The sequence below is a fragment of the Charadrius vociferus genome, unplaced genomic scaffold (assembly GCF_000708025.1).
Source record: "Charadrius vociferus isolate BGI_N301 unplaced genomic scaffold, ASM70802v2 scaffold39, whole genome shotgun sequence".
NCBI lineage: Eukaryota > Metazoa > Chordata > Aves > Charadriiformes > Charadriidae > Charadrius > Charadrius vociferus.
Genome location: NW_009650188.1, coordinates 1170382 through 1190392, shown reverse-complemented (window position 1 = coordinate 1190392; position 20011 = coordinate 1170382). Strand labels below are relative to the sequence as shown.

Sequence of the window (20011 nt, the reverse complement as noted above, 5' to 3'; positions counted from 1 at the left end):
TGATTTAAATATTTTGTATTGTTACAATGCCCTGTTACTATTGTTACCAAAACAATTTCCACAGTTCATATCCAAGCAGCACTAAGAAGGTAGGACACCATATGAGCTCAACTCCCCAGACATTCCCTTTGGTCCATGTCCCAGGGAAGACAGTTCAAGCATCTTCCATTACAATGTTGTTACCAGTAAGAATCTCCCATTTATGTTTTTTTCTTAAATTACCTCCCAAGGTCAATTAAAAAGCATTGTTTTAGAGACCTAAATTTAACATACTCTAAAACAGTACTCCCTTATATCCAAGAATATTAACTCCCCAAAACAATAATGTGTCTTCTTTCTAACCCAAATTTAGTACATGTATACTCAAAGTCATAAGGCTGATGATCTCCAATACATATCCTAACGATCTTATCCAATAATAAAATACCACAGAAGAAAGTTTGCCAAAATAAAAATGGGAATATTTATTATCTTTTCTACTAAAGCAATGCTGATCTTTTGAGATTATACATTGGTCTTTGCAAATGTTTCTACAGCTAAATCCATACTTTTCAATTTTGTAAAAAAATTAGACACATACTTCATAAAAACAAAGATACAGGGTATGTCACTGAACAATCGGATAGCATTATAACTGTTAGTAGGGATGAGCAAAGAAAGCTCATGCTTATACTTAAACTCTGGCGTTTGTATCATTATCATATATTCAAGTGGGACAAAATGGGTACATTTTCCTTGCACATTTTTAGGTTCACTTCCAAGCTTTCAAAAATCAGATAGACTATTAAATACTGAATTTGACCAAGAGAACCCAAACATTACTTAGCAGTACTACATGCACAAGATGCAGGTGAAGGAAGAAAATTAGACTCGTGCATACAGTACAAGACAAACTGTTACAATTGTCAAACGTGCGCTGGACAAAATTTAAAGTTTATGAAAAGTTTTATTTGTTGTCATGAAAATAGTTTCAGAAGCACATAATTGTACGCATTTTGCAAAGTCATCTTCACTTGGCCTCCTGAACTTTCTTGGCATTCTGTTTTTCTTTCGCCTAGAAAACAGAGGGACATGATGTTAAGCTCTGATAAGACAAAGGTCTTCTTTTTCGAGCTATGAATGACTTACTCATTACATTATTGAACAACCAACAAAATATGCTGTAGAAAGACATTTTAAATGTAAATTTAGACCCTTCAGAAGTACCCCACTACTATTTTACTAGGTTCATATAGAAAGCCTTTAAAGAATACATATAGGTTTACATATACATAATACAAAAACTGTAAGATGAGTTAACTTCCATAGGAAAAAAGGAGAGGTGAAAAAAAGCACTATTTTTAAAACATAGTTGAACCTTCATTTTTCATACCTCCATATTCATTTCATTTAACATAGAAATAACTCTTCCTAATGAAAACATTTTGTGGCACATGAAAACACTGCATTCAGATATACTGATTATCACAAATTAAACTCTGAAGCAACCACGGTCTTAGCTTTTAAGATCTTTCAAAAGAGCAGAGTGGAAAAAATCCCACAAGAGTTCATACCAGATACTTGCAAACAGATTCTCATAAAACTTACATCAATTGATAGATAGTTCAAATTGACAAGGAACTAGCATTTTCTTCCTTATGAATTTAGTGAAAAAAGATTAAGGAAGAAGAGTGGACAATTCAGATGTAATACTAGCCATCTTTCTGTCAAAACATTTGTTCTTTCTGAGTCAGACTGCTGCTCCTTACCACTTATTATTGAACAGAACAGGATCTAATTCAGTGATTTCGAATTAAGATCTGTTATCACCGGCCGCTTGGGTTCACTGGAAATTTACTTGTAAAAGCAGCTTGATGGTGTTGTAAGTAAATCCTGTTAATGTGAAACTGGATTAAAACTCCACAAGTTACCCAAAGAAGGAAAAGATTAAAAACTGAATGCAACAGTTACTCTTTTTTAAACTACTGGCTTGCAAACATACTTTCCTAAGTAAATTCAGCTAAAGAATTTACTCACTAAATAATATTCAGCTCTTTTTTCATTATAAGAATATAGACATCCTTTTTCAGTGTCAGTTCAAAGTTAGGGATACTGTCTATAGCACATGAGTAGATATGCAAGCCAGTACGGATCTTATTACAATTTAAGTCCTTGAATAGCCATACAGTTTAATAAACTTGCCAGAGTGACAGACACACTTTAATAAACAAGCCTTAACACAAACCTTAATAGTAAATAATATTAACTATCTAGACACCTAAAAGCAGAAAACAATGAGCCAGTAAATCAGTATAAGAACAGAGAAAGTGAAAAAAACACATTTCAAGCAACCTAAATTAGCAGAACATCTGTGCAAAGGTTGCCATCTAGTGGCGACAGCGAGATAAATCAACACAACAGGGTATTAAGTGTCCAGGGACCAGAGGCAAAAGGGATCAGTCTTGTACATACACGTCTGTGTATGTACATGTTTAAATAATCTTCGGTTCAAAAAGTGATATCAAGATAGTATGGAGAAACTCTACCACATACCAACTGGAGCTATACATCATAATTTTAATAGGACTTTCCCCTGTAGAGAAGTCCAAATAATGCATTCTTGTATTATAGCATATTATGCCCTGTAATGCAATCATAGAATCACTTAGGTTGGGAAAGACCTTGTTATTTGGCAGAAGAGACTGACCCCCACCTCACTATAACCTCCTTTCAGATAGTTGTAGAGAGCCATAAGGTCTCCTCTGAGCCTCCTTTTCTCCAGGCTAAACCACCCCAGTTCTCTCAGCTGCTCCTCATAAGACACTCTTGTAGCTAGGGGCCCAAAACTAAACACAGTACTCAAAGTGCAGCCTCACCAGTGCCGAGTACAGGGGGACCATCACTCCCCTAGTCCTGCTGGCCACGCTATTTCTGATACAAGCCAGGATGCTGTTTGCCTTCTTGACCCACTGGGCACACTGCTGCCTCATATTCAGCCAGCTGTTGACCAACACCCCCACCTTTTCCGCTGGGCAGCTTTCCAGATCATTTAGCTGATATTGAATTGCCTCTTCCTATATCACCATTAGAAAAACTTGTTTAGGTTATCAAATGGGAGATACCGTTTGTCTTTGCATAATAGTGCAAAGTTGGTTGGTCCCACAATCTCCACTCTCCATTGGAATTGTGTCAGTTCAGAACTGCAATGGGCTATCAGGTAAAGTAACAATATATCTGAATGTAGTGGTTTAAATAAATAAACCCATGCCATTTTTGCTTCCAAGATATTTGACTGCATAATTTTAAGTAGAAGGTATGAAGAATTACAGTAATATACTGTTTCTTAAGAGTCAGCTAGGAAATACTCACTTTTTCTACTAATGGTATTAACTGTTGATGCTCCGCTAGAGTCTTTAATAATTCCATGATGAAAGGCAGGTAGTTATGTTTTCTTCTAATATTTTCAATCTAAAAATGAATTGAAAGCATTAACAGAATTATTATATGGCTAAACAGGGATTTTTCACATCCTGATCATTGCCCCTTCCCCCAGAAGGGGAAGAACTGGAGTTCTGTTTTTTTAACTTTCAGCCAGCTAAAAATGAAGTTGAAGCAATAAAATTCTGAGCACATGGTGAGAAAGTATAGGCCAGATGAATTTACTGGCCCAGGCACAAATTCTCGTTATAGTCTTTTGTCATACGAGCTGAAAAACCCTCAATGGTTAAAGAGATTATATAGTTTAGCCACTGCCATGACACTGACAAGTACTGTTATCTATTCTCTTTTTTCCCAAAACTTAAATTGCAGTTTGACCTATGTATATTTACAGTCCCTTGCGTAGTTGTGACCTCAGCCTAGGCTGAAGACTTAAAACATTTCTGTAATGCAAAAGCATAACTATTTTTGTTACAGTAAACACTCTGCAGCTTCTACAATGGTTCAATCCTTCAGAAAGGTAGGAGAATGTTTGGTTTTTCAACTGGGAGGAATGACACCCATAGACCCCAAGTAGATACCCAAACATAAAAAAGTGTGGACTTTTAGGCTCTTTCCACATACAATAGGAACTTTAATTTTTTTTGCCCCCCAGTTTCATTTGTTTGCTTAATTTCATGCTTGGTAAAGCATATGCTTTGGTTTTGGGTCTTGGGTTGTTTTTGTTTGTTTGTTTTTTTGTTTGTTTGTTTTTTTTAATATAGTTTCTGGAATTGCATCCTCACACTGCTTTAGAGACAGATAACAATAACACTTTACAACTTAACACATGTACTGCAGAAATATATTTGAAATTATCATTAGAATTATTTAAGTCTCAGTCTGTACCTTCTAGAAACCAGTGAAAATATTTTTTCATTTTTAGTGAAAAAAACACAAAATCTAGTGAAAACATTTTTTTAATTTCTTCATCCTTTGATATATACAACTTGTATTTTAAAAATTATTTTTAATCTAGCCACTTTCTATATCTTCCAAAATACGTTAAGTAATAAAAAAAAAGGAAAAAAAATTCGGTTACCCACCTTTTTTTCCCCTCAAAACATCCCTTCAAAAGTATTAGGGAATTATCAAAAAAGTTGCAAGTGATGACCTCTGAGAAACTTTACCATATCTCATTTTCATTAATAACATGCATGATCTCAGAGAACGATACGCTTTCATTAGGAAAACGCAGAACATGCCAATTGTGTCTTCACTGCTTGCCACAGAGGAAAAGACAGCAGGTAAACTATAACAAAAGAACAATTGAAGTACCCTGGGAGAGCTTCTTCACTCAAAGCTATGCAAGTGCCTGTAGGTCAGATTAGGATTGTTGCATGCAAAGACAGAATGATTCTATGCACAAAGTTCATAGACTCTCCTGATTAGACTTCATTATCAACTGATGCATCAACATTCTTCACTACTGACAATAAGAGCTGGGAGAGGTTACATGAATGCTCTGAAGAAAAAATTTAGGACTAACGCACCAAAGTCCCAGTAAAAACCAACAAAAACATCCTACTTTGCAAGAGGCCATTGTTACACAGAGTGGTGTAATTCACAACTCCAGCAAGAAAAGGCTCACCAGTCTTCTGGGGCACAGAGAAGAATTTCTTTGTAGGAGTTCTAGAACTCACTGTGCTTAAAAAAGTATTTTAAAGTGAGAAAAATACTAAGAAGTGGCAAAACAAAGGGAGCAACAGAGACCATTACAAATTGGCTTGTTAACCTTATGCTAAAAGGAAGCAAACTGGTAATTAACCTATAATTTCAGATATGCAACATGAATTTACATAACATTGTCTTTCTTTTCCAATAGTTTCATCAGAAAAGCAAAGGCTACATACCTTATATCTTTTTAATTTTTGGTTCTCCTCTTCAATTAACATCTGGTATTTTGCAACTTCTGATTGTATAGAACTTAACACATTACTACTTTGATCTGTGTCCATGGGCTCCTCCTTCCACAAAACATAGAAAGTTAAAGAGATGACATTACTGAATTTTTAAATTTTTATTAATTAAAATAAGTCTTAAGAGTATTTCTATCACAGAAAGATTTGGTTTTGCTTAGTTATAGGAACTTTTAAGGAATTTCTGCAGTTAGTTATAAGCAGATTAGCTCAGGTACTAGGAAAAGAATAGTTCCACTACCAGAGCAAATTTGTCAAGACAGAGAGCCACAATGACAGGGTCATACTGTGCCGAGTGCTCAAATTAACTCACTTAGAACTAACCAGAGCTGCATCCGTGCACCAACACAGCACTGCACTCTGCTAAACAGATATGTAGTAATTGTTCCCTGCTTTTTTCAGCAATTCCCTATTTGAGGCAAGGCGAGAAGGAGGTGAATAATAAAGCAAGACACAGAACTATTATCAGAGAACTACTTGTAACTTAAATACCACGGCCTACCTCTGCAAGTTGCTGCTGTAATTCTGCAATTCTCTGCTCATATATCATCTTTCTGTCAGATACAATAGCCATCAAGTTAAACCTTATTTCACCTTCACTGTATCTAAATGAAGAACAAAAAAAAACACAAAACAAACCAACCACTTTCAAAATTAATCATTAACATGACAACTCAAAAACCTCCTCCAGGATTTCACTATAAGGGAATGCATTTTGTGGAAAAAAATAATCCAAATGGATCTATTAAATTAAGTTGTGCTACAAATCCAATCTTGCCACGAAATAAAATCAGGCCTCAGATGAGCACTATCCAAGATACAACTCCCAATAACCTCCTCTACCAAGATATTACTATTCCTGTCTGTGGTCACAAAAAATAAATATTGAAACTGTCCAAAAAAGAAAGCAAAACATGATATTGTTGACAACAAAGCTTGCACAAGACTGCTGCACACAGTAGTTTTCCCTTTCTTGTTACTGTTACTTGTTAGAAAACGTTGGAGATTTCTTCATACAATGTGAAAAGTACATTCACAATTAGGCCAGCAGGCCTTTCAGAGTTTAAATTCTCCAAATGTGATTTGGTAGGAATATTTTGCTTATCAAAAAGAGTCTTCAAGTAAAAGACTTTGAGAATTATTTCCTAAAAATGGCATAAAATCAACTTTATTTCTAATACGTTTGGGGCTGCGGTTTCGGGTCAGAGCTAAGAAGTAGGAAAACTTCTACAGTACCTTTTTCTAGCTTAAATTTCTAAAATAAGCCACATGCCTAAGGAAAACTTGTTCTCTGTAAATACGAGCCATATGGATATAGTTATTTTCTGGTATTTTTAATTATAAGCACACTCAAACTTTATCCATGGTAATGGCACTCTTTTTTCACTCGCAAAGACCCACAGCTGTCTAAGAGTTAATAATCTTGCTCTGCCTTTTTCAGAGTACTAGTAGGATCTCTCTTCACTACAGATACCTACTTTGATTAATCATACAGGAACACAGCGTATTTGAGATTTATCTATCATCACATTTGGGTCATGTTGGGCAATAGGTTCTGAAGTCACACAGTGATATGCATATAAAAATTATGCATAAGCGTCATTCCTTAGAAATTCAGTTGAAAGCCTTTAATTGAAGGAAATTAAGAATAAGGAATTTTTAAACATATATAAAGGGCTATATTTTAAAAGCATCATGACCATTTACTTTTGAATACGTTTCTCTATGACAGGTCGTACAGCACTTATCCAGTCATCTTGATTGCATGCACCTAGAAAAAACACAAAGAAAAAAAATTAATCATCTTTGAGAGATATACTGCAAATTCAAGACTTGTACAATTCAGGCTTATGCAGCAACTTCAGAGCATGTAACAAGTTTTTCCTTGGCAGCTGCAATCTCAAATTACTCAGGTGATTTTTTTAGGAGGTGAAAGACACATTTTTTTAATAACAATGTTTAGATAATGTACTGACCAAAGCAATGGAGCAAACGTAAGTTTTAAGGGCGTAAGAATCTAGCTTATTTTGTTGACAACAAGAAACAACCTGAGGAGAGAAGGGCAGGGAGAACATATGTTATGTAAGATTTTTATGACACAAAATAAATTAATTGTTATGACAACATAAAGGTAGACAGCAAAAGAAAAAAGTATCGGTAGCTACAGCTGTTCCGTTTAGACAAAATAAAGAGTTAATACTATGTAGATGCAATACAATGTTAAGAAGTCAGACACAGAAAAAAATATAAAAGGATATATGATAGATAACTTTTATGGTCACAAAATCATGAGTCTCTTCATTTGCTTTAAGTTGTTGAAATTGTTAAAGAAGCATTATCAAGTTACAAAATCACCTTAAGCTATTATCTCTTTTATCTTAAAATCAAGCTATGTCAGTGGTAGGTCTGCAGACTGTATAGTCTCTCTAGCCAGACTAAAAATGAGATCTAGTAGCAAGCTATTACTCAGCTTAAAAATAAATATAACTATCAAGAAAATCAGGAAAACACTCTGGAAATGGAACATACTGAGACGGATATCAGACTCAAAAGAAAGTGCAGACCTGACAGGCACTGTAGAGCTTTTCAACATACAAGATGGCACGCATACTGCAAGTTAAGAAAGATTACAAGACACAAAACAGGAACAAGTCTTGCAGAGAACAAAATTATGCTAAAAGTAGCTATTCTTTCTTAAATCATTGAGAAAATATCTGCTACGTAAGAAGAAAGAGGGCAGCGTGTAAACACCAGCTACATAATGTAGAAAGTGTATGGAGGCAGCTGTATACATGCTCCCACAGAAGAAACAAATGATAAAATAAATTAATAGATTGTAATAGACTTGGAAAATAAATAGCTTTGAAAACATGACATAGGAATTGTCTTGGGTGATAACACCACAAAAAGGAAGATGTGGGGAAGAATATTAGCAAAAGGAATTGCACGCTATTGGTAAGGAAAGCCATAAAGATACATAGGTCTACCAGGTTTTGTTAGAGACAGCTGAGAACAACATCATATTTCCTTCCATAAGGAGAGCAAACCCAGGAGAAGTGAGTTATGTAAACTTCCCTCTTGCAACAAAACAAGGTATTAGAAGCCCACTGGATTGCAAGGCCTGTTCATTTGATTACTGAATGAAAGGAGGGATAATCAGAAATGTGGAGGAAGCAGGAAGAAAACTGCATTTTCAGACCAATAAAAATAAAACAATATATGACCACAAAGAAGTACAAGCCTGAATAGTGAGTTAAGAAAACTTTAAAGATATCCTTTATTTTAATAAATAATTTGGTTTGATCCTATAACACACAACCAATTTTTTGCAATAAGCTATTGTTAAAATGAAGGATGTTCAGAAAAAATATAAAATATTACCTAAATCAATTGGTCCTTCCCTTAAGCCATCTAGTTCATATAGCCGTCCATTAACAGGAACATAGCTTACAAAGTGAAATGCATCTTCTTCTTTTGCTGAAGACTTCGCATCAAATTCAAACATCTGTTGTCTGCAAAGAAAATGATTGAAAAAAAATTTGAGATGAAAAAGAATTTGCTCAAATTTCGGCAAGACTTAAAACACGCATTACCTGGCAAAACTGTTGTGAACTTGCCGAATCACTTCTGAGTTGCTTAATGCCAAACCTTTCATCTGAAAGTAAGTAACAAAATCAAATCATAAGCCAACATAGATATAACCCTATAATACTTAAAATACAGAAAACAGTAGGCACTTACCGCGGCATCAAAACTTTGTGAAAATTCTTTAAATTCTGACAAAGTCTCTCCTAGATGGATATCTTGATGAGCACAATTTAATAGTACACTTACTATGGCTTGAGTAGCACAAGCATTATTAATTACCTAGAAAAAAAAAGTGTTGAGAATTTGTTCAGTACTGGTGATAAAAATTTAATTTAAGCTGGGCAACAGTTTTCATTACAAACACACATTTTCTGTACTGATTCACATTAGACCTTTACTCTAAAACAGGCAGCAAATCTAGTCTGAGTAGCCACAGAAAAGCCTTTGCTGTAGGAGACTAATAAAATGAATGCTGGATAGCTGTCATACACAATTCATTGATAAAAACTGCTATTTCACACCTCTACATAGAATCTCTGTCATTCTACTATCTCACCGCCTCCCTAAAGTAATGAATGAAGGACATAGAAGAAATATAGGAACCCTCTGATCTCAGTGGAAAAACAAATAAAGTACTACTCAAAGCAAGGTGCCCAAATTACGTTATTGTATCTATGGTCTTTAAAAAAAAAAAAAGTCCACTCTCCCAAAGAGCATGTCCTTCAAACATTCAGAATTCCTATCAGGAGTAGGAGCTCAACGAAATATTAATTTGGGGCAAAGCACATTATAGAACCTAGAATTTTTATAAACAGGTTACACTGGACAGAAAATTTCAAATATCCTACAGATAAACTAATAACATTTAGAGGTGTTCCAAGACGTAAAGATTTTTTAAAAGATGGTTTGCTGAATAAGCCATATGAAATTTTAGATTCTTCACTTGTTTCTTAATTTACAATATACCTATCCTTTTCAACCTAACAGTTAAGTTACTAGTCTGCGTGACACTGTTCTTTAGGCTTAAGCAATAAATATTCCATTTTTAGAAAATATAAACATACCTCTTCATATTACAGCTATGTTGTTAATATTGCTTAGTAATACCCAAACTAAAATACAGTTTTTAAAGAAAGAGAGAGACTACAAGGATTATTAAATACAATCTGAGATTTAATTAAAAGCATACTAATCAAATGGTATAAGGCCATAATACAAGAAAGACTTCCTATTAGCAGTTTTTTCTCAGTAAGCTATAGGCTAGGAAAAATAATGCATCTTCAGTCTATGAGACTATTTTGCAATTGAAAATGCTACTTGTACCTTAGGACTGGGACAGAGGAGAGGATGTTGATTTTGTATTAAAAAAATGAAAATTAATTCAGGGCTGTGAATGCGAAACCACTTCCAACAAGAAAGGTGAACTTAAAAAAAAAAAAAAAAAAAGAAAAAACAACCAGCCTGTTTTACAATCAAAACTAGTCCCTAACAAAGGAAAACCTACTATGTTAATACTATAAGCCACATTATATATTCATTTTCTATACTTCAGGTTGTTCTCAGTTCAGATTACATCTGTAAAGAAATAATAAAGCCCTTCTTAAATTAAGAAAAATACGAACTAGCTGACTTAAATGGTAATCAAGGGAGGCTACTACACACAATAGATTGCAGCAACTGAAACTCAAACAAACTGGTACACGAGCTAAAGGCAAGAGTTCACACAATTACAAAATAAAGGACATAGAAGGAAAATCCATCAAGGGCAGTGAAATAATGAACAGCAGAAAAATTAAAAACCACAGACTACTAGAATGACATAATTTGAGAGAATTAATGCTGTAACATAGAAAAAAAGAACCAAGAACTAAAGATTCTCCGAGATATGACTAGAAAATGGTATCAGACAAAGTTGTAAAAAGTAGTACTAGAATGAAAGCAGGAAGATCCTAAGTGGATTAGAGTGGGTTAACCTGAAGCAGTAGTCACAAACATTTTAATTAAGCTGACAGAGAAAGGAGAGAGACAGTAGAGACACCTGTGGTGAAGAACTATTAGAACAGTGCTATTACAATGAAGGGAAGGTCACTCCAGCAAACTGTACTTGTTAAATAACTAATGCGGGACATTATAGGGAGGCACAGCACTAAGTGGTAACTATTTTTACTGAAAAATCCAGATGGAACAATCAGTTGCTCTGGCAGACCGCTAACTCAACAATGGCTTCAAAAAAGGGAAGGGAAACTATGCCTAGGATTTTGTGCCTAGAGGCAAGATCAACAGAGAAACTGTGTTGGACCAGCTGGATACAGAGCTTTAAACAGCAGCAAAAATTAAACTCCGCAGGGAACTTGTGGTCTCATCAAGTGAGATGCCTTTTAGCGCAAATATATTTTTGTATTCCAACTACAGAATGAGAGAAGTCTGTTTAAGTTTATAAGGACCAAGCTAAACAATCTTGTCTTACTGCTAGAAACAATATGCAACAGACAGAGATCTTAGACCAGTGATCCCTAGCTGTTGAAATGGAAATACATTATAGAACTACAAATACTCTTTAGAAAGCGAGAGGCAGGAGGTAGGGAAAAGGCAGCAAGAATAGTCCTGTAGCAGAGGTAAAGAAGCAAGTGCAGGTGATACACATAAAAAGACAGTGTGTTCCTGGATCTAGATGATAAGAGAACTACCAAAATAGAAGCAGGAGGTACCTAGGTAGCAATAGTCCATGGGCAGGGTGAAGAGTACAGAGTGAGGAGGAGGTGGTGACTGCAGTACCAAATGTAGATGAGTGCAAGGTTTATTTGTCACATGGGCACAGCATCCTATCAATGCACACAGCCAGTCCAGTGCTGCCATACACACAAGCTAGCAAATCCTCTGAAAGACAAATTGGTCAGGATACCCACCTACGCTAATTTCCAACGTATCTCTTACTTAAGGTGTCTCAGCATTGGCAGAAAACATTTTCTGCATTTGGATAGCATGATAATATATGCAGGTTGTCCCATATTTTTATTTTGACTTGAGGAAACTTAGGAGGATTTTCTGTATTTGTCCAGAAGACCCAATGTTTGCTCATACATTTCTGGCCAGGAAGTCCTGGTGAGATATTTTGATTGATCAATATTCAGGACTCCAACTTAAAGCGGATACCCGTATTTCAAAGATTTTGCCAGCAAAGCTACAAGGTGTATTTAATAATATTTGAAAGAAAATGATAATATATGTACAGATATATATATGCACATTAGTGACATGAACTCAGAAAAACTGAGAAGATTGCCAGATCACCAAGTGAAGCTTAGTTTAAAACAAACGAACTGCTTGAATAGGCTACTCTGGCACACTTCAATTAAGATGCATAACTTCATAGGCATGCGACTTTCCCTAAGGATCCAATCTGAGTTTCTGGATCAACTTAAGGCTGAACCACTTTAAATTCCTGACTTGCACCCTCTATCTGATTGGATTACCTATTTTGTTTTTCAAAAAGCTGTGGACAACTCTGTGCTGCAATTGGTAGTATAACCAGCAAATCACCGGGGTTCACTTACTAAGCATCCCAACGTTAAAAAACAGTTGGCTTTACAAAGGTCAGTGTGAAAAATTCAGCATTAGGACAAAGTGCCAAATCTTATTCTTGTTTAAATACCTTATCTAATTTCATTTATTTATTTTTATTCCTTTGGAATAAAGATATAATCTTCCTATAGTTATATCAAATTTCTGAAAAACTTGGACTTTGATGAGGTGTGTTGCAAGTTCATTTTACTTCTTTTAAGTTATCTGTTAACCCAAATTTAGTTTTAACACAGATATGTGGTCCCTCTTTAATGCCACCAAACCTGAAAATGTCAAAAAGTTTGACTTTGAAATCAACTGAAGTATTGGAAATGTTAAAAAAATACATATAATATGCTTCCATTAGTGGCACAAAGATAAATAAAGACCAAAGTTTTGTTATTAACAGTATCACTTAGAAGACCCTCTTTCTGAAGGTATATAGATTTAATTCGTAATGTATTATCACAATTGTAATGTTCTATCATCCCAATGCAGCATAAAATAAATACAAGGCACAAAACAAAGGCATGATACCAATACTTCAGTAATAAAACCTGAAGATTGAATTAAACTAAAAAAAATTAGTACGTAAGTCTGCAACAATAGGACTCTCTTTTGTCAAGACACTTGTACTTCTGTGGTGATCAGCACAGAATACAGCTATTCAAAACAGTGCTGAAGACAGCTGAATACCTTGAATGGTACAATCGCATAGCCACTGTGTGTAAAAATAACAACAAGGGCCTACTTAAGCAACACAGAAATCAGGAAACTCAGAGTTAAGGCTGAAATTGTATCCTTAACTCACCTCATTGTGCCTAGGTATCCTAGCTCAAAGGGTATGTAAGATCATCCAGAGTTCTGTGGCCTCAAATAGAGGACCAAATCATACCTAGGCATAACAGGGAGGCCATATTTAACATGAGTGCACATAAAAGTGACCATCAAAAAAAAAAAATCCTTTAATATGCATGCATATTAGACAGACTTTAAAATTCAACCCCCCCAACATACTCGTGATTTAAGTTTGAACAAGAGCTAGCTGTCATTTGGAATTCAACTACAACATTGCTATGAAAGTGGATATGAGTAAAATGTGAGCATGCACTAGCTACTTATCAAAATTGTGTTTTCTAATGCAATATTAAACATGTTTTGCTAGACAGTTTGACAGCTGTAGCCTTTTACAGCTAACTGAAGTTACGCCCTTTCCCCCTAATGAAACAATGTTTAAGATGGAACATTTAATTACATTGAACAGAAACACACCCACGCTGTAACAGCATTATTTATTTCCCATACTAAATTGTTGTTACTTACTAACAGTTACTGAATCCCACATGAGCAAGACCACTACTCCGTGGTAAAACGGATTGTAGCCGATCTCTTTGGAGGGTAACATTTCAAAGAAGAAAATGTACGGGAAAGTAAAGAGCCCAAGACTTCCTGAGATTTTTAGGGCTCCAGTGTCACGTCAGTTTTGAAGACACAGATCAACAGACCGATAATCCTAAAGGTCATAAAAATTTTGCTAATCCAGAAAACAAATCTATTTTTCCTGGGGTTCCACCCTACAAATGGTTATTTTACTCATCACTTTTGTAATTAAGAAAAAAAAAAAAATCCTGACATCTGAAGAAGATTCTTGCAAGATAATAAAACTCCATCCTCAAAGCCACCATAAAATTGGACTTAAAACATGCACAGAGAAAATAAAAAAGGCATGTGAGACCAGTTGCATGATAGCTGGGAGGAGTTGCTATTTTACAATAGAAATTTTTAATATTAATGCTTAAGACAGGCACCCTCGTGCTCCTGGGTGACTCAGGAGGATTCACAGACTGCTATTTCAAGAAATCCAACAACTTCAGTACTAGTATAAAGAAAGTCCTGTTCTCTCTCTTACCTCTTACCAGCTTTGGCCTGTACAGACTCACTGAACAAATACATCTCATAATGTTGCAGGACAGCAGCCCAGAAAATACACACAGAGAATCTACAGAAAACTGCTGGCTGATGAGCTGCACTGGCTTGGGGAAGTTCAATGAGCAGCTGAGCCATTGCAAGAAAGAAACAGAACCATGAAGTCAAAAAGAGACAGGTTGGAAGGAGCAAGACATCCTGCTCTCATCAGCAGCAAATCATCAGATCAGCTATTTGCTCGAAAAAACACTATCAGTCCTCAAAACATAGCTTGTCCAGTTGGATCTCTAACTATGGCTAACTTCCTCCAATGTGAAAGTCACCAGAGCTAAACTGGTATTACAAATCCCACCAAAATATCAAAACCCGTTTCATTTATCTGTTTACTTTTAATTTTTATTTCTTTGTGACTATTTCACTAGTTGTTCAGTTACACCTCAGTCCAGGCAAAACTGGACTGACATGAAACACAAGCATATGTATGTCTATAAGAAATGTTTTGATTTTGCTAAGCCACTGCACTTGACTAACAGACAATACTAAAACATGAAAAAGATACTCTAATTTTAAACTCTTTGCAAGTTACTTATGAAACCAAGGAAGTTGTGGATGCTCCATCCCTCAAGGTGTTCAAGGCCAGGCTGGGTGTGGCTTTGAGCAACCTGGTCTAGTGGAAGGTGTCCCTGCCCATGACAGGGTGGTTGGAACTAGATGATCTTTAAGGTCCCTTCCAACTCTAACCGTTCTATGAAATGTGTATTCCAGGCCATCAAGTGGCATAACTAGGTACTACTATTTTAAAATAGTGAACGCTTCTAGAAATCACTTTCCATGCTGAAATTAAGGAATTCTTAGGAGTCATTCCACCACGCCCTCCTTAAAGGCTGCAGATGAAAGAAGGGAAAGATTATAAACTTCCTACACCTCCACAAAGAGGTTTCAAGCTTAAGAAAACAGTAAAATATGAATGCTTCAAAGAAAGCTACAAAGAAAGAAGACTTCATCGTTAGCAAGTCTAACATTATCCAAGTCTTCTGATGTACGTTCTGCAATCCCAACTTGAAGCTCAAAGCTCCTCTTAGCTACTTGTTTTTAAACAGTGTCATTTCTCAAAAAGGGAAGTGGAGAGATAAAAAAAAAAAAAAAAAAAAAAAGAAAAGTGGAGCAAGCAGACAAATGCTTTGAAACTTTTCAGCATCCACAAGAAAAGCAATTCTGGGAGAACTTCATCTACTCACAGGAAACAAGACAGATGATGTCCCTTGAATGAGGATAAATGTGCCCTCATATTAAAAAAACCTCTCCAGATTCATATCACAGTAATTTCCTCCTGCCATGTAACTACCCCCTCAGAGCTTTATTAAGGATTTTCCCTGAGGTTCTTTGCATCAAGGCTATTCTGTAGCCACAGCCTACTGATCATTAACAGTATGTTTGATTAGCTAGAAATCACAACATAAATCAATGTCTATCAGACTCATCAACCTATGAAGATGTTTGGCAAACTACTGCTGATCATTGTATCATAAGAATGGTGGACACTGCTTGGCAGGACTCAAGAGCTGCAGCCGGCTAAGAATGAAGAAAATCGTATTAAAAAAGACCACGGAATAAAGTCATCCACAATAGCATGAAACAGTAAGGTGATTACAAAAGAAACAAATTAAAGATGGCTATCTGCACAACAGAAGGACATGTACAGAGTAGCCAGGAGAGTTATAGATGCACCTAATGTTTCTGTTGTTTTCCATATTTCTATACTTTTAGCTAGAAGCATGTGGAGACTTCTTTACATCCTGAAACTTATGTATAAAACACTTCTGCATTTATGGGGAAAAAACACAACCAAAAAACCCACTATAAAACAAACAAACAAAAAACCACATCCCAAAGCAACAACCAGTCTATGTGTCAGTCTTCATAGAAAGCCTAATAATTTGCCCTTTGATATGAATGCTTTGTAATTAACACAGGTAGGGTTACACTTCTTGTTTGGACTGTTACATTTACCACGGCTTGAGAAGCAGGTCTTTAAAAAGAACTAAAAACATTTATTAAGTACTTCTACTTTCATTCTAGTTACTTTCTCTTGCTTTTCTTGCTTGCAAACACTACACCAGCAGCCTGTCAAAGCTAACACAGAATTTCAGTACTACTCAGTATTTAATAAAACACAATGAATTATGTTAGCAAAACCAATTTTCCTGTCATTTCTAATTTAAATTCACCTTACTGATTTAAATACTTAAAACTTCCATGCCAAAATGGTCTGCAAACTTTTAAAGGAAAGTATTACCGTAGAGTTATGCTGCCTTGGCTGCAGAGCATTTGAAAAACACAAGAAATAAGAACTGGACCAAAACAAGCATTTCTTCCTAGACTTTGTTGAAAGTGGTTTCAAAAAAATAATTTGCTCATTCTGCAGAGAAGATTTACAAATTAATTATTGCACAGAAGAGTTACTTACTCTTATAGGAAGTGGCTGACAAATAAATAAGAGCTTTACTCTTCCATACCTGATATTTTTGTCTGACTTGCCAGATCAATCTGATTTGCTTTGTTAATCATCTTTTAATACATAGTTCCTAGTCTCACAGAATTTGTTAAAGTTATTTCACCTTATAAAGTGTTAATTTTTGGGTACATATTAACAAAAAGCTAATTTATGTTCCAGTATTAAAAGCTATGTTTCATGACATATCTAAAAAAAAAATAATACTGAACTTGCCGTACCTGTTTAGCAAAAAATATTGTATCCAGTCTGGAATCCTGAACAACAGAACCTGCTGGTTCCTCTCCAGGCTGCCACTTGAAGAGGAAAATCAGCCCATGTACCGGCCTAAAAGATAAAATTGATAGGAAGAAAAAAAATAAATTACCTGCACTGATGAAAAATACCAAACCCAGAAACCTCTACTATAATTTAATTGTATGCTGCTACAGTAATTTTCTTAATTATTTCTTTCTAAACATAGGGAACTTGCACTGAAGTTTTCAGATGTGGTCTTTTAATTAGGCAGAACATACTTCAGGCTTCTTTCGGCACATGCTAAACAACCCCAATCTGAAATAGCATTTAGTCAGTAATTTTCGTAAGTCAGTTTTCTGGGTTACTGTAACTATTACAGTTACACAACACTTTTGAATTTGTTAGTGATAAGTAGCTATCAAAACATTTGTCAATCTAAAAACTAAAGTTTTGGTAATCCTCTTAGTCATAAATGAAATATTTAAAGAGAATAGGAGCTCTTGTGAAACTTCATGCTTTGAGTTATCTGTCTAAGAAGTAAGAGAAATCTAGTTTTCCCTTCTACTGAAATCATGTCTTGTTCTTCGTTCAGACTTGCACGTCTTGCATAGTAAACAGCTTTTACTGCATGTTACACTCTATTTAGTATTCCCATAAACCAAAAATTTATTAGCAAAGGAAACAATTATTACAAGATCTACAGCTACAATTAAGCAAAAACTTATTCATCGTGTCAAACTGAATTTAAGGTCACCGCCACAAAAGGTTTATCTACAAAAGGTAAACATACTACTGTATGGTATGAGAAACTTTTCCTAAGCTCTGTCCAGAAGTCTGAGATGTCTTTTTAAACAGTGGGTCCACTGTGGGAATTAAAAAAAATGCTATGTATTATTATATCCTTTAACTCTTAGCATTTAAGTGAAAATATTGCACGTATGCGCAGGAAGGAAGCTGGCCATCACTCAAGACTAGAAAGATATACATCTGACAGTACAAGCAAACAAAGCTGTTACTTTATGAACAAAACAGGTAATGTTCTGATGAAGTACATAGTGCAGGCAGCAAATAAATCACTTCTCAAGTAACATTTTTGCCATTCGGCTGTCACTTGTCAAATATATTCAGTCAGTCAAAAATTCTAAAACTACATCTTCTGAAAGATTACTAATGCAAGCATAGGATATCTGCACAGGAATAGAGTATGGTCTGGGTTAGATGGCATTTTCGTCTTAAAATCTTGTGTGCAAACATGGATAACAACGCATCACAGACAAAATGGTAGAAGAATTAATATTGCTCAATGAGGGCAGAACTGTTCCATATACCATCACCATCAGTTATAACAGGAGTATTTGCCTTCACATACATATGGAAGTGGTTCTGCAGGAAAAACGAGTTACAAAAGTACATAAGTACAGTAAATTAATTTATTTAAGGCAACAGATGCAATATCGTGTTACGTGAGGAAGAAGGTAGATAAAGCAAGGAACAGAAGTTTGTCAAAGGATATAATGCAAGCCAATGACAAAATCATTAGAAATCTATTTTCACATTCTAGCTGCTATTAGCATCTCTTTCCAAAACCAGAACAGATAGATAAAGTACCAAGGAATTAATATAAAGTAATTTAATTGCCAGGCATTTAGTTAAATAAAAATCCTCATGAACTTCTGTGGAAACTGAAGAAAAAACAAACACCAAAACAAACAAACAAAACCCACCAAAAAAAACCAACAGAGTTTAGTACACATTCTTTCAGCGACTTCATACAAATGTGAATAAAACGCATGCAGATTACAGAACTGCCTTACTTCAATTTTTCAAAGTTCTCTGGTTCCAAGCTCCATATTTCTTCAACTTGTGCTCCTCTACAACCTGAAAAAAGGAAAGATACGGGTTTCTTCAATTACCTCATTTAAAAGGGACACAGCCAGTAAAGACAGACACATGAAAAAACTACAGTAACATTTACAACTTGTATGTCCAGGTTATGAAAAAGTCTATTTAGAGGCTTTAATGCACCTTCCTTAAAAAGGCTGGTCAAGAGAAATTATTTCAGGAATTTCTCCTCTGTAACATGGCTTCATTTAAAAAAGAAGCAGAGGAGATTAACATATCTTTGGTCACCTCATGTCCTTTGCTCAAGTGAAAACAATGTTCTTTTTATAGACTTTGTCAGCTAGTCCACAGAAAAACTTAAAACACTTATCTCTAGAGAAAATTACCCATGGTAGTAGACTGAAAATACTGTAAACAACACATTCAGGCAAGACTTTTCCATAAGACAGAGCCCTGAAAGTTCAAACTCTTAGCACGTGGCAGATTAATCTATTAGTTAAACGCAAACACAAGAAGAGAAGCATGCCTGGACTTCACTTGTGAGAGAAAGACGTGACAGAAATTATATATCACCGCAATCTAGAATAAAATCATTTCGCCTCTTTGGCCAAAATCCCGCGTAGACTTATCTGTTGCTATAAACGTATAACAGCAGCATTGCCAAAGACATTAAATGCAATTCAGCGTAAAATTTAATATTCTAAAACCCAAAGCAGCCCCTCGTGGGCTGCCCAGCCTGCCGCCCAAGCACCACAGCTCAGCTTGGTCACAGCCTGTTCCCATAACGTCCTCGTCTCCTGGCGGCTCTGTAACCCAGTCAGCTGGCACACGGCCCAAACACGGATCCGGCTCTTCGCAAACGCAGGTATTCCCTCCCGATGCGGTGCGTTCTCCCCTACGCAGCATGTGCTTATCCAGCTTCTCGGGCAGAAGCCTGCATGTGCCCCGGGTGATAGGACGGGCTCCGTGG

General features: G+C 35.6%; 1 protein-coding gene across 1 annotated transcript; it reads right to left on the bottom strand.

Moving 5' to 3' along the window:
- Nucleotides 1–439: 439 nt before the first annotated feature.
- UCHL5 (ubiquitin carboxyl-terminal hydrolase L5) lies at nt 440–19947 on the bottom strand. The gene is made up of 11 exons (XM_009892875.1): nt 19749–19947; nt 19014–19077; nt 17184–17289; nt 9117–9242; nt 8969–9030; nt 8757–8887; nt 7083–7146; nt 5878–5980; nt 5310–5423; nt 3349–3447; nt 440–1054 (listed from the first exon to the last, which is right to left on the bottom strand). Exons 1-11 carry the CDS (start codon nt 19945–19947, stop codon nt 1010–1012), a joined length of 1113 nt encoding a protein of 370 aa, XP_009891177.1. The 3' UTR covers nt 440–1009.
- Between the last annotated feature and the right edge of the window lie 64 nt (nt 19948–20011).

Bases quoted from the DNA above. Each gene is read 5' to 3' on its own strand.
- UCHL5 (XM_009892875.1), bottom strand. From the start codon at position 19,947: ATGCTGCGTAGGGGAGAACGCACCGCATCGGGAGGGAATACCTGCGTT. The intron at 9,243-17,183 runs GTACGGCAAGTT...TTTTTTTTCTAG, and splicing joins CAATATTTTTTGCTAAACAG to GTAATTAATAATGCTTGTGC. The intron at 7,147-8,756 runs GTAATATTTTAT...TGTTTTTTCTAG, and splicing joins GGAAGGACCAATTGATTTAG to GTGCATGCAATCAAGATGAC.